Consider the following 13721-nt stretch of genomic DNA (forward strand, 5'->3'; position numbering starts at 1 on the left):
TTTATCACCATTCCATTGTTAATGTCGTGATGCAGAGTAGCTTTAACCCTGAAGGTTTTTGTAAAGACCCATTCTAACACTACTTTCTGTTCCCCTGGAAGATATAAAATAAAACTGTCTAAAATACATGTGTACTCTAGTCCTTTAATTATTTTTTCTAATACTAAAAATATAGCTAGCACTTTTCAAAAAATGATCCATAATCTCAAAACCCTAAAGGTTGGGTTTCATTTTTTAATAGTTTCAACATTTCTTATAGTCAAGTAGATGAAGGTGAATATCTGTACAAGATCCTCCTAAGTGATTACTGTGTTGTCTTTAAACTTGATCTTTTAACAGACAGTTTTTCATGAAAAATATACTCACCAGATTTGAGGTATTTTAAAGTAGTGAGAAGGCACTAAGAGGACAAAAGTTTCAGTTCTGATTTCAGCACTTCTAAACTGTGTGCCATTGAGCCTCCAAATTAGTAATCTGTGAAACGGGAATTATATGAAAGTTGTCTCTTTCCCTGATGCAGAGCTGTGTAGATACAGATGAGGGATTATTATTCGCATTACCCAAAGGTTCTATTCTTTTAAAGCACTGGGCCCCTTCTTATATGTGCGTCACTGTTCCTGATGCTATATTTCTTTTTAGTTGTAGGCTCTAATAACTCTGCTTTGCTTAAAGTTCTTATTTCATCTCTAGGTACTTTTTCTTTTCCAAGGTTGACCAAAGGATAGGATGTGGTCTTAGTGAGCGATCTCTTCCTATCCCTTGGAGGCACTGTTTACTTTCATGGAAACAAGCAGATCATTATAGGAAATGCCACTTGGGTAACAAAATAAACTTAGGAACATGTCAGAAGTTACATAATCTTATCAACTTCTTATATCCATGGTCTTTGAATTATTGTTAATTATGTCCTACATATAGAAGATATTGACCCACTGGAGATGGGGCTCAATTCTCCTTTATTTCCTTTCTCCAATATCCCTGCCCTTAGGAGAAGGACCAGAAAGTCCAGTTCCTAGACACAAAGGCTTGAAGAGTCAAACCAAGCAGAATTTTAGTTACCCTAAGTAATTTTCATTTTTGATGCCCTCCTGCCTGGGTAATTCACATCTGAATGGCCCAGGCCATATGTACTATAACTTCCTTTGCATATTTCTTACCATCTCCCTCACTGAGAGCTTCTGTGCATCTGTCTGGTCTCTCCTAGTTACTTGGAGAAGCAATTCTGAATCTATAAAGAGATTTATAAAGCCCTCTTTTTCAAAAATAGCTTTCTTTAAAACCTTCAGTGGTCCCTAATTCCTTTTTCTTTAAATTTTACCTGACTAAACATTAAAGATACAAAATTTTAAAAAGGGCAATTTATACACCTTCTCAAAACTTTCCCTGCAGTCACTCCTACCAACAGGTAGAATGTAGATGAGAATCATTTAATGATTATTCCATTTGGCTATTCTTTGAGTGAATGGTCTCCAACCAAAAATGACTGAGACATTCCTACTTGTCATATATCCCCTTTTACGTTTGACTAAAATGTATGTAATATGGGTAGGACAAGAAGTATTTTTAGGCTTCTTGACAACTACTGTTAAAGCTTTTGGAGATAAGCAGCTGTGGTTCTGGATGTAGCTCTAACTTCCCATTCCCATGATCATATATTCATTCACTCACCGGACATTAGGTCATAGTATGTGAGAGATACTCTGCTAAAAGATAGAGGGAGATACAGAGAGAAACAAAAGTAGGCAACTATGGATTAGCTTACCTGGTATTCAGAGAAAGAGATAATGCTTCTTTGTGCCAGATACTGTTGTAAACACTGGAACACTTATTAACTTTATAAATCCTCACAACAACTCTATGAACTTGTACTATTATTCCTGTTTTACAGATGAGAAAACACACAGGAAGCTGGGAAACTTGGCCTAATGTCTTATTATATAAGAAGTCACAGCACCAGAATTTGACCACAGGCACTCTAGAACCCACATATTTTATCTCACTTTGGTTAACAATATGGATTTACTAGAAAGAGAAGTGACTGGCAAATGATGAAGGACTAGGTTTAAGAGTTATTTCTGGAGTAGAATTTGTTGTGGGTGATGACCAGTTGAAGAGAGAGAGAGAGAGGGAGAGAGAGAGGTATCAAAGGTGAGTGAACCTCAGATTTTTAGCTTGATAGATTAAATTGATGGTGCTGCTAGAAATAAAATATGTGGAAATAAATGATATGGAGCATTTTGTGAACTCATTGAGTATAAAGGACCTGTTTGATACATAGGAGATATTCTAGGTCAGAGCTCAAGATTCTGACCATCAAAAATAATGAGGGCTAGGAGTTGTAGTTCAAGAGCAGAGTGCTTGCCTAGCATGCACAAGGTCCTGAGTTTGATCCCCAGAACCATAATAAACAATAATGATAGTAAATGGTGATGATGAGAATAGTTATTTGAGGAATATTTTGTATGCCAAGGATTGTTTTGAGTGCATTTATATGTACTTAAAAGGCAATATGATTTTCCCCCTTCTTGGCAGGTAAAGAAACTGAGCTTCATAGAGGGTAAATAACTTTTCAGTGTCATTCTTTTTCCTCAGTTCTTCCTTCTCTTAATCCATAGGAATTGAAGAAGACCAGATAGGAGATGGCTCTTGTAAATTGTCCTGGCTAGAAATAATGAGGCCTAGTCAAGGTGCTGTGACTTCAGAGGGACAACTGAATTCTCTCCACACTCTCCTATAAATTTTTCTAGCAACAACCAAGCAAGTTCCAACTTTTTTGTTTCCCTCCCACGATGTGGACTGTAAGAGTTATCTGACCTAACACTATTTTTCTATCATAACACTTCATTTTCCCATTCTAGGAATCAGAAAATGCTTTGCTGACCTCTTTGACACCTCTTATTTTGTAGTTAATCATACCACAGGCATCTCTTTTATATACCCTCTCTAATTTTCTTTCATTCTTTTCTACTGTTTTCTAATTCCTGTACTTGAGAAAACATATTTCCTTGCCTCTTTCCTATCACTATCATCAAAGGCATTCAGAAATCTATTGAACACCAAACATGCATCAGGCAATGTTCTAGGTCCTTGGAATGTATCAGTAGAAAAAACAAGGAGCTCAAATTGTTTTGGAAATCAGAATTTTCTGAGTTCTGGACTCAACTTTTCTTATTCTTTGCTATACTTCTTCCTCTATTACGCCATCCCTAAGAAGTTCTATAGAAGCCTTAGGGCTATGCAGAGGATACTTTGAAATCCTTTCATTCTAGACAGATGAATTGAGTCTTAAAAGAGAAAAAGGCCTTGCCAAAATTGAAAAATGTTGTTCTTGTATATCAGACTACCAGGGAAGGACTTTGCTACATTTTCTAACTTTCCATGTCTGGTTGACCCAGAGCCTAAAATCACAGTAATTTTCCCAGTACAACCTTGAACACATAGTAACTATGTAATATATGTTTAGTCAATGAATGAATGTTATACATACAGTTATCATATACTTGGATCAATGATGTTGTGAATTATGAAATAAAATTGGACATATGGTGCTTTAAAATGTTGGGTTTCCTTGTATGTTTCTGCTCTAATTAGGAATGATTTTTCTCAATTCCTGACATTTAACAAATGAAATAATTGTTTTTAGGTTCCTCTTTTACATTTTTGTGTTGCAGTATTATAATTTTGTATCCTTGCTGATTGTGCATTTATTGTATTTTAACCGAATTATGATTTAAATGGCTGTTGTGATGTGACCTTTAAAATTAATACTTCTGTGTATTTGACATCACAGACAATTGAGATTTGTGAACTTCTGAAGTGTAATCAGGTCATAGGTGAGGGAACTAATTGTAATTGACTTGGGGACACTTAATGTGATCTTCTATCTCACTGGTCAAGTCGTAAGTGAGTTGTGGATTTGGCTTCCTTACCATGTGTGTCTCTCTAGGGAGATTGGACTGTACATGGATCAAAGAAAATTTAGTCAAAGAAGAGAAATTGATAGGTGCTTTAGGAAAATTTTTGATGTTTCAAGGCAGCCAAATGAGGCTACTGACTCATTTCATAAAAGGAACAGATATCTAAAGAAGAAAGAGAAGACTACTGCCTTGCTTATAGATATAAGAGAAATAGACAGATAAAATACTTCTTCGGAGAATTTTGATCCCAATGTGCAGATATGTTTAATTGGGTCAATATCCATACAGGAGCTTAGAACTCGGGAGAATAAGAATCAGGAGGAGAAGATTTTGGAAAGTATGTAGTTACGCTGATACTCCTTTGAAGTTGGACAGCTGAACCAGTTGGAAGAAACAGATTACCTGTATGCATAATTTGGAGGAAGTGGGCCTCTAATATGCTGGGGACACATCAGGACTATCCTGATGAGTGCAATAAATCTAAATGTTTTAATGGCTTCTCCCTCAGTATCTATTAAGTCCTGAAAAAGTGTGTTCTCAGAACACACATAGGTGTAACCAAGAATAAGTGGCACACTGTATGTACAGAGTGGATTAGATCTTGTTCTAAAAGTTTTCTTTCCCTTGTATTTTTTCCAGATATGGATCAACTCATAAACAACTTGGAAGTCCAGCTTAATTCTGAGGGTGGCTCAATGCAGGTATTCAAACAGGTCAGTTATCAGGTACTAATATTGAGCCATAAGAGTGTTGAGTACCAGTAATCATTGCAGAGCTGAAGCTCATTTTTCCTTCTAACAACATGTTTGGGGTCTGAGACAGGAAGAAGGAAGGTAGATTTCCAGGAAGTATCAGAATGCCTGGGGTTCAGTTTCAACTGGAGAGTAGATCTGACCTAAAAGAAACAACCTCTGGGATCAAGGCTATAGGAAAAATATTAGACCTTTGGTAGACCATAGAAACCATTTATCTAGCACTATCACATATTTCAAGTATTATGAAGATTAAATACATTCTCTTATTTAATCTCCATAATAATCCTGTTGAATAATGTATTAGTCAGGGTTCTCCAGGGAAACAGACAACAAAATGTCTATATATATATATATATATATATATATAGAGAGAGAGAGAGAGAGAGAGAGAGAGAGAGAGATAACTAGTAAATATATATATAGAGAGAGATTTAAAGAAATTGGCTCACTTGATTACAGAGGTATAGCAAGTCCAGAATGTGATGGGATAGGGCAGAAGATTGGAGATACAGAAAGATTTGCAGTTTGAATCCAAAAGTGGACTGCTGGCAGCTTCAACTGATTTGATTAAGTCTATCCACATTATGAAGGTTAATGTGCTTTACTCAAAACCAGTGATTTAAATCTTAGTCTCATCAAAACCAAACAATCAGTCCTTCAATCAATCACAGAACCATCTAGACTAATATTTGACCAAATATCTTGTACCAACTAAGTTGGAAGATAAAATTAACCATCAAAACTCTCAGTGTTCCAATTTTACAGAAAAGAAAACTGGCCTTGAACAATTTGAACAAGGATTCAAAACAGATTATTTTTATAGACAAGCACTCTGTGCTAGATATTGAACTCCCATCTTGCTCAGGTTTGAATTTTAAGTCACTGCATAAGTGAAACCCAAATACAGTCAAAATTATCTTTGAAAGTTGCCTTTAAATTTGAGTATGCAATTTTGTGTATACAGTACTTATCTGGTTTTTTTTCTCATTCCCAGATAAAACATTTGGATTACTTTTGGTTTTAGGAGTCATATTTTTCATTTTTTATCATTAAATGTTTGACCTATGTTGTATAATTGAATTTAAGTTACATGAGTATATTGATGTGACTCCTTTGTAGTGTTTTAGTGGTATTAAACTCAATTTCATGTCTTATTTACTTTACTTGTAGCTGTTGCCATTTAGAAACTATTAGCACATAAAAACTTGCTAATTATTACAAAACATCTGCTAGCTACTAGAGTTTAGTGATAGTTACTATCAAGAGGAAGGTGAGTTTTAATAGTGTTATATAAAAATCCACTGTATAAATGTTGTCAAGCATGCATAGCTACTTTATTTTACAATCTCAGTATACTTAACTATGATTTCAGAAATATTTTTCCATGTATTATTTAAGTAAAGTTCCAGAATTTGAAGTCACTTTAAAATTGTTTCAGTGTATAGAAAATTCTAGATAGTAAGTGATTGAAGCACTTTGTTTGTATTCTGACATTTACTTTTAGTAAATCTAAGATCCTGCAGTACATGACCACAGAACACTAGCCATGTTTTATGGCACTCTATAACCATACAATGCTGGCATCATTCCAGTGGATAAATGCCTCCTGTTTTGGTTCATTATGATTTGCTTATGTCACAAATGATGATCTGTGGTTGAATGCCTTGATCAGAACATACATGGGGCTCCCTTCTCTGAATTCCTATATCACCATACCATACAAATGAGCACTTGGTTGTCACCTGCTCTTTATTTCTAGTTTCTAGTTATTTCCTAGAAGTTGGATTTCTTGATTGAAATGTATGAACAGCTTTAGGGTTATTGTTGTGTCATACCCTTCTATTGTTGTTAACATTTTGGAGCATATTTTTGCTTTGTCTCTCTCTCCCTGCTCTCGCTCCCTCCTTTTTCTCTCTCCTCACTTCCTTCCTCCCTCTCTCTTCCTCTCTCTCACATTTATTTACTTTTGAAAGTAAATAAACTTTGCCCCTAAATAATTCAGCATGCATCACCTACAAATAATGACATTCTCCTACATAACTACATGAATACTGTTACACCTAAGAAAATGAACACGATTTCCATAATAAGATCTAATTAAGTCATACATTTCTAAAAGATTCTCAGTGCCAACTTTTCTCACACTGATTTTTTTCTGCTGTGACTCTGCCTCAGTCAGCCTAATTTATCAGCCCCTACCACTTCCTTAGGGCTCAAATTCCATTTTTATATTTTCTATAAAACTTTAATTGACAACTCTAACTCTTACACATCTCTAGTGCACTTGCACCTCTGGAATGCTAACTTTTTTGTACTTCAGTGTAGCTCTGCTAGTTACATGTTCTCTATTGTCAACCAATTCATATAAATATCTTACTAGTGATATTTTTCAACTATTAATTTACCACCTTCAACTTTTTTATCATTATCTCTTGCCATCAATATTCTTTACTATTAAGAATTGGCTAACTTGTCAAATAAATAAATGCATGCATAAATAAAGACCAATATTAGTTTTGTCCTGAGCAATCTAGAGAATTATACGATTGACATGAGGTATTAGTTTTCTAGAACTGCTGTAGCAAATTACCACAAATTTAAAAACAACAGAAATCCTCACTATCTCGGAGACCAGAAGTCCAAAGTCAAGGTGTTATCAGTGTTGTAGTCCATCAGAAGTTGCTAGGGGAGACTCTGTTCTTTGTTTCTTCCAGTTTCTCATAGATAGGGCATTTCTTGAATTGTGGCCCCATCACTGCAATGTTTGCTTGTGTCTTTACATCACCTTCTCCTTTTGTCTCTGTCACTCATCTATGTGCCTCTTTTATATACTAGTCATGGAATTTAGATGACTCCCCCCAGATAATCCAGGATGAAGGCCTCAAGATCCCTAATTATATCTACAAAAGAAAGCTTTTCCAAATAAGGTAATATTAAAGGTTTCTGGAGATGAGAATGTGGAAAAATCTTTTTTAGGTTTTAGCATTCAACCTACTACAATATGTCACATTTTTATTAGAATGAAATTGCTTTATCTATATATCACCCCAAAATAATCTTAGATGCTTTGAGAAAGAAAAATTGTTTTATTTTTCATTTTCTATAGTTTCATGCTATATAGTAATATTTCCATATTTTATGTGAAATGCTAAGTAAATACCCAATGAACAAATATATGCATACATGTAAATATATACATGTATATGTATATACATACATATGTACATTTCTGATCTAATTTTTCCTAGTTGTGGCTGCTACTATCTTATTCCCTTACGATTGCCTAGTTATCATTAGTTTATAAAAATTGATGAATTTTTTGTCCTACAGTGCTTTATTTCCTGATGCTGTTGAGATGGTAGTGATATAAGATTCAGAATTCCTCTTGGTTTAGTTTAAGTCTAGCTTTCTAATAATATCCATCTCCATCCACCTCTTTTCTCTAATACTAACACACATGATGCCCTTATTGTAGAAGGATTACAGTTTCAGAGGGTTAAACTGATTTTTGACCTAAACAATGAATGTGCACAATATATGTGTGTATACCCACACATGTGCACCCAGGCATGAAAATGATTAGTCTACACCCAGAGCAAAGCTAGGAGAGACCTGTGTACAAAAACAGCATTCATCTTTCTGTTAGGGAGGAGCTTGGGCTTTATCTTGTTACCATGACAACGCTCCTTACTCTCCTTTCCACCTACTGTGCTGTCTGAAGTATTTTGTTCTTTCATTTTCTTTCTAGTCTTGCCTTCCCACTTTAATGATCCATTTCAGGGCTGTTTCAAAAAATTAAAGGTGGAAACTTTGTTTTTAATAGTTGATTTTTCTGACCATTACCTACAGCTTTTCTTAGCTATCTTCATCAAATACTGAAGAGCTTAAATATTTGTGAAATTGACCACCTTTTCTCTGGATTTCTTTCTAGAATTGGGGATTCCTAAGTGCCTTTCTCCATTATCTCTGGTAATATATCAATAAAGAATTTTTTTAAATTTCCAACTCAGATTGGCTTAAAAAAACTGGATTAGGATTCTGGGAATTTGAGGATAAATACTGTCTGTAAATTAAAGCTTCTATTAATTTTCTCCCAAGTTTCTTTTTTCGTTTTTAAAGGTAGAACGTTTTATTTGGGCTCATGGCTTCAGAAATTTTATGCCAGTGCTTGGCTACAGCAATGGCTCCATTGCTTTTAGACCTGTAGCAAGGCAGAAACATCATGGCAGGAGGGCATAGCAGAGAAAAGCTCTTCACCCCCATGGCATCCAGGAAGCAGAGAGAAGCAGGGTCCCAGGACAAGATATAGGTCCCAAGGGTACACTCCCAATGACCTACGTCTTCCAACTAGCTTCCACTTCCGACAGTTTCTACAACTTCCCAATAGTCCTTTCAGATCAAAAATTCATCCATGGATTAATCCACTGATGAATTGAGTCCTCATGATTCAATCACTTCCCAAAACTTCCACCTCTGAATATTAGGGATCAAGTCTTCAACACATGAGCCTTTGGGGAACAATCTATATCCAAACTATAACAACATTGAAGATGAAAGAAGGTGACTTAGAGTCAAAAATCTGATAGCAGAGCTGTAAATCAATCCTTGGATGAACTTTCAAAGTTGTGCTGATTATATTCATTAAAGAGTGAAATGGGGAGCCAACCTGAGTCATCTTAGTGAGAACTTTTTTGTTGGGGGGTTACCGGGGATTGAACTCAGGAGCACTCGACCATTGAGCCACATCTCTAGCCCTATATTGTATTTTATTTAGAGACAGAGTCTCACTGAATTGCTTAGTGCCTCGATTTTGCTGAGGCTGGCTTTGAATTCGTGATCCTTCTGCCTCAGCCTCCTGAGCCACTGGGATTTCAGATGTGCACCACTGTGCCTGGCTTAGTGAGAATTCTTAAAGTCACCAAAGTTCTAGGGATGAAAATGTACCCATTCTTTACATGAATGTCTTCTTCAGCGTCTTAAGTATAATTCACTATGTAGAAAGAGAAGATAAAGCAGATAGTGTTCTTTTTTAACAATAGGGTTGGTTATAATGATAATATAGAATAAATCAGTGTAATTAGGATCCTGTGAAAATCATTTTGATCATATTGAAAAGAGAATCCTGGTGCACACAAAAACTTTTCAGTATGCAACTATATAAATATTGAAAACTCGTTTTTAAGCTACAAATCAAGGAGCAGGAAGAACCACCTTTGAGAGGTGCTTTCAAAAGCAGTTGTTTTGTTGAGGAAGATTACTTGGAGAAGACAGTATTGAAACACAGAAAATACTTGCAAGATTCACTTGGATATAACAGACTCACTTGAAAGTGATATGTACAGAAGGAAAAATGTGATGATATGCTTTGAGGAATTTTACTATTAAAATGCTAAAACCCAAACGACTAGCCTTCTAACATTTCTATCAAAGTCATATGATGATGGCAAGAGAGGAATGATTGAAGTCCTATTGTAGACTGGGTTTTGGTCTGAAAGACCACAAGTCAGACTTAGTCTATAGAGGGCAATTCAGGATGACTTTTTGGAGCAGGATAATAGTATCTCATCAAGGCAATAAGAATAATCTATTTGTTCTTCAGTTTCTATACTTTCATCAGTCAGTTTCCATTTTGGATATTCCTGAATAATATGTTTTCAGCAAAATGAATAACTGTAGGTCAAGTACCAGCTAAGTACCAGGCCTTGAACTAATACCATTATTGTAGGCACTGCTCAGCATCTTAGAAATGGTCTTTGTTTGGCAAAAGAGAGAAAAGTTACCAAGATAGTCTTTGCTTTATATATTTAAAGAGTTTCAGCCTCATAAAATAAAATCCAGAAAGTCCCTAAAAATTTGGCTAATCTTTCCTTGATGTTATAATCAGATTGTGTCTATTTATATACCTGCACCCACAATACACATTTTTTTTGGTACCAGGGATTGAACTCAGGGTCACTCAACCACTGCCCTATTTTGTATTTTATTTCGAGATAGGGTCTCACTGAGTTGCTTAGCACCTTGCCATTGCTAAGGCTGGCTTTGAACTTGCAATCCTCCTGCCTCAGCCTCCTGAGCCAGTGGGATTACAGGCATGCACCACCGTTCCTGACTCAATACTCATTCTTATAGAAAATAATATTATACCTAACCACTTATGCTTTCTTTTTTAACTCTATTTCTTGATGTCATTGATAGCTATGATAGACTATGGAACCAGATACCATTACTATTCATTTTTAGACATTCCTTGGATTCATTCCCTTTTATCTGGGAATGGAATAAGACAAATGGGAAATGTAGGAAAAATAAGAATTTAAATTGGTTTGGAGGATTCAGCATACTGGGATTTTTGTGTTCAGCAAAGTCATTCTTGACATTTGCCTCTCACTTCTCCCCACACCCCACAAATACCACTGCCTACAGGATTCTACTACCTCCCCCTTCCCCAGATCATTAAAGATGGATTATATTAGAAGTATGTGAAACAGTAGGAAAAATCACAGAAATCGTGTCCTGGATGAGTAGATTGAAACAAGGATTTGGATTACAAACAAGACCTGAGTTGAGTTGGGGGTTTTAAAACAAGAACTCAATAGTGTCTCAGTTTAACAAAGGGTAAAAATAGGCAACACTCTGGTTAAATTCTGAAGATAAAGCATGGATGCTTTTGGATGCCCTTTACTCATTCCCAGCATGCTCTGGGAATAAAGTCAGAGTAAGAGAACATTACCTCCCCAGACCCTTCACCCTTCTCTGAATTAAGGCCATTATGATCTCACCTAAATTTTAAAATTATTTATGAACCTAATATCATTATCACACATTACATTTAATAATAATTCCTTAATATCCAATATCTGGTCAATATTCAAATTTCTCTAAATGTCTCATAAATATCTCACTAAGATGTTTCTACTTGCTTCTTTTCTGGTCCTTTTGAATCCAGTCTTTCTTTTCTCTAACTCTACCTTCATTGAGGAGCTAGTTAAATCTCACAGAAATAGTTCTGCCATATCACTCCACTCTTCCAAACAATTACCTTCCATCATTCAACCTTTCCTTGAGCTCAACCTTCCCTCATCATAAAACCAAATGATGGTTCTATTTTATATAAAGGATGCATTCTTGAAACTCTCTCATAATTTAAAACTATTAATATCACAGAGACTTGTTGTGTTTATTGGCTAAAGTGGCAACAATCCAAGGCCATCTTTAAGATCCAGAGTGTTGCTTGGCAATGGAATACATAGTTCACAGTATATTTTGATGTTTCAATTTATAGAATTCTTATAAAGTTTTTAGTAAGGTTGGAACTCTACATTATTTTATGTGTTACATATACAATGGTGATTTATTAATTTTTTAAAAATACATCTTTACTGACATAAGAACATAAAATTTTACTTAATAATGGGGTACCATATAATGTTTCAACACATGTATATATTATGTTTAAATCAGGTTAAACATATATATCTCCTCAAATATTTATCATTGATTAGTTGGGAAACTTTTTCTTTTTTTGATTCATTGTACACAAACAGTACAACTTTTCATTTCTCTGGTTGTACATGAAGTAGAATCACACCATTTGTGTAATCATACATGTATATAAGGTAATGATGTTTGTCTCATTTCATTATCTTTCCTTCCCCCTACCCCTCATTTCACTCTACACAATCCAGTGTTCCTCCATTCTTCCCTTTCCCCCCACCCCCCATTATGTTTCATCATCCACTTACCAGAGAAGACATTCGGCCTTTGGTTTTGGGGATTGACTTATCTTGCTTAGCATGATATTCTCCAACTCCATTCATTTACCTACAGTGCCTTAATTTCATTTCTCTTTATGGCTGAATAATATTCCATTGTGTATATATACCACAGTTTCTTTATCCATTCATCTATTGAAGGGCATCAAGGTTGGTTCCACAATCTAACTATTATGAATTGAGTTGCTATCCTTTCTTCCAGCTTTTTGAAATGCTTTAGTGCACACCATACTTTGCAATAGTAGCCCAGAGTCTCTTGTTCCTATTAAATGTATCTTAAACATTTAATGTATCTTGTTCAATCTTTCCCATCTCTCCCCCACCACTATCCCCCACCTCTAGTACTCACCATTCTACTCTGAACTTCTGTGAAAATACATTTCATATATGAATGAAATCATGCAGTACTTGCCTCTCTGTGCCTGGCTTATAATCTCCCATTCCATCCATTTTGTTGCAAATGACAGGATTTCATTCCTTTTATGGGTGAATAGTATTCCATTACTATATGTACAGCATTTTCTTTATTCATTCATCAGTTGATGGACACTTAGGTTGTTTCCATTTCTGGGCTATTGTGAATAGTGCTGCAGTGCAGATGTCTCTCTGATATATATATAGATATATATATATATTATATATTATATATAATATATATATCTATATATATATCTCATATATATATTATATTCATGTCTATATATATATCTCATATATATATTATATTCATATATATAATATATATATCTCATATATATTATATATAAAATTTCCTTTAGATATATACCCAGTCATATGCATTTGTATTTTTAAAATATTAAACAATTTAGAAGTTTCACAATTCAATTTTTCATATAATACAACTAACTAAACTGCATTGTTATTCATCAAATATATTGTCTACTGTTATATCTCTGCAGACAGAAGCATCTTTCTTTCCCTTGCCTAGAGAAATCCTATTATCTAAGACTCATCTAAAATGTCACTTCCTCCATGAAACTTTCCCTGTCTAGATAAAATGAATCATTCCCTTTTCTTTTTCCAAAACAACTTGTTTATGTGTCACATCACTGTTTTATGGTATGACTTGTAAGATACTTACATTATTCTATCATTATATATTCTATATAATGATAGTTGTTAATATGAACTCCTTAGCTGTACCTTCTTTATGAATGCTGTCACTGGACTTGGCACAATGCTTATAGTATGTGCACAGAAAGTGTCAACTTTAATTAATATTGCAGGATTATTGTGAAGATTAAATGAAATGATTT

The 13721-nt window shown here is 34.8% G+C and overlaps 1 protein-coding gene across 6 annotated transcripts in view; it reads left to right on the plus strand.

Annotated features, from left to right (window-relative positions):
• Klf8 (KLF transcription factor 8) overlaps positions 1 to 13721 on the plus strand; it is a 270827-nt gene that overhangs the window by 238995 nt on the left and 18111 nt on the right. For 5 of the 6 annotated variants that reach the window (XM_047536809.1, XM_047536807.1, XM_047536810.1 and 2 more), the window contains one exon: positions 4557 to 4630. The exons of the other annotated variant lie outside the window; for it this stretch is intronic. In XM_047536809.1, coding sequence (XP_047392765.1) covers positions 4557 to 4630 — 74 coding nt within the window. The remainder of the gene's footprint in view (positions 1 to 4556; positions 4631 to 13721) is intronic. 6 annotated transcript variants of the gene reach the window in all.

This window comes from Sciurus carolinensis, chromosome X, assembly GCF_902686445.1.
Source record: "Sciurus carolinensis chromosome X, mSciCar1.2, whole genome shotgun sequence".
NCBI lineage: Eukaryota > Metazoa > Chordata > Mammalia > Rodentia > Sciuridae > Sciurus > Sciurus carolinensis.